At 39.0% G+C, this 723-nt stretch overlaps 1 protein-coding gene across 6 annotated transcripts in view; it reads right to left on the bottom strand.

Annotated features, from left to right (window-relative positions):
- The window catches only part of DNAJB6 (DnaJ heat shock protein family (Hsp40) member B6), a 22,962-nt gene that overhangs the window by 16,626 nt on the left and 5,613 nt on the right, over positions 1-723 (bottom strand). For all 6 annotated transcript variants that reach the window (XR_001515681.1, XM_006774473.2, XM_006774472.2 and 3 more), the window contains exon 3: positions 66-131. Coding sequence is in view for 5 of the 6 variants with exons in the window: in XM_006774473.2 (XP_006774536.1) it covers positions 66-131 (66 nt within the window). In the remaining variant the exon portion in view is untranslated. The remainder of the gene's footprint in view (positions 1-65; positions 132-723) is intronic.

Below are 723 nucleotides of genomic sequence, written 5' to 3' on the forward strand. Positions count from 1 at the left end.
CTTTCCCGGCAAGCTAACAAATTCCAAACCTTTGTTGCCAGAAAGAAAAATCAACATTGACATACCTCCACCTCCACCTCCACCATTTAATCCTTCTTTGCCGTATCTGTCATAGATGTCCCGTTTTTTAGCTGTAAATTTAAAAAGAAAAGTCAATAAAACCAACTTCCCGTCCCATCCAAGTCCAATAGATAAAGTTTTCCAAGTTCCAAGTCATAAACCAACACAATTCTGTGTTCACTATTAGTGATAAGGATTTGGGACCAGCTTACTTTAAATGACAAGGGGGATACAGGGGAAAATCTAAGTACATCTCTCCATACTCAGGAAACTAATAATTATGAAGTTTAAAGCGTGATTATAAACATTAAATATGTCCCTTTACCACCCAGCAAGACCACATGTGATATATTATATCATATCACCAAGTTACAAAATGATTCCTAGAAGTGATGAAAGCAAGAAAAAGAATCTGGGCAGACACAGCTGACTCTCATAGCCAGTTAGCCTGAAGGTCAAATCACCCCCGACAACAATCAAGGCTTAACTACAACAAGACTGCGCACAAAGACCACTAGGGGGTGCACCAAGAAAAGATTAAAAAAAATGCGGAGACAAAGAAACAGGACGGAAATGTCAGAAATGGAAGATATAGAGCTCAAAACCACACTTTTAAGGTCTCTCAAGAACTGTCTAGAAGCTGCCGATAAACTTAGTAAGGCC

The sequence above is a fragment of the Myotis davidii genome, unplaced genomic scaffold (assembly GCF_000327345.1).
Source record: "Myotis davidii unplaced genomic scaffold, ASM32734v1 scaffold747, whole genome shotgun sequence".
Taxonomy (NCBI): Eukaryota; Metazoa; Chordata; class Mammalia; order Chiroptera; family Vespertilionidae; genus Myotis; species Myotis davidii.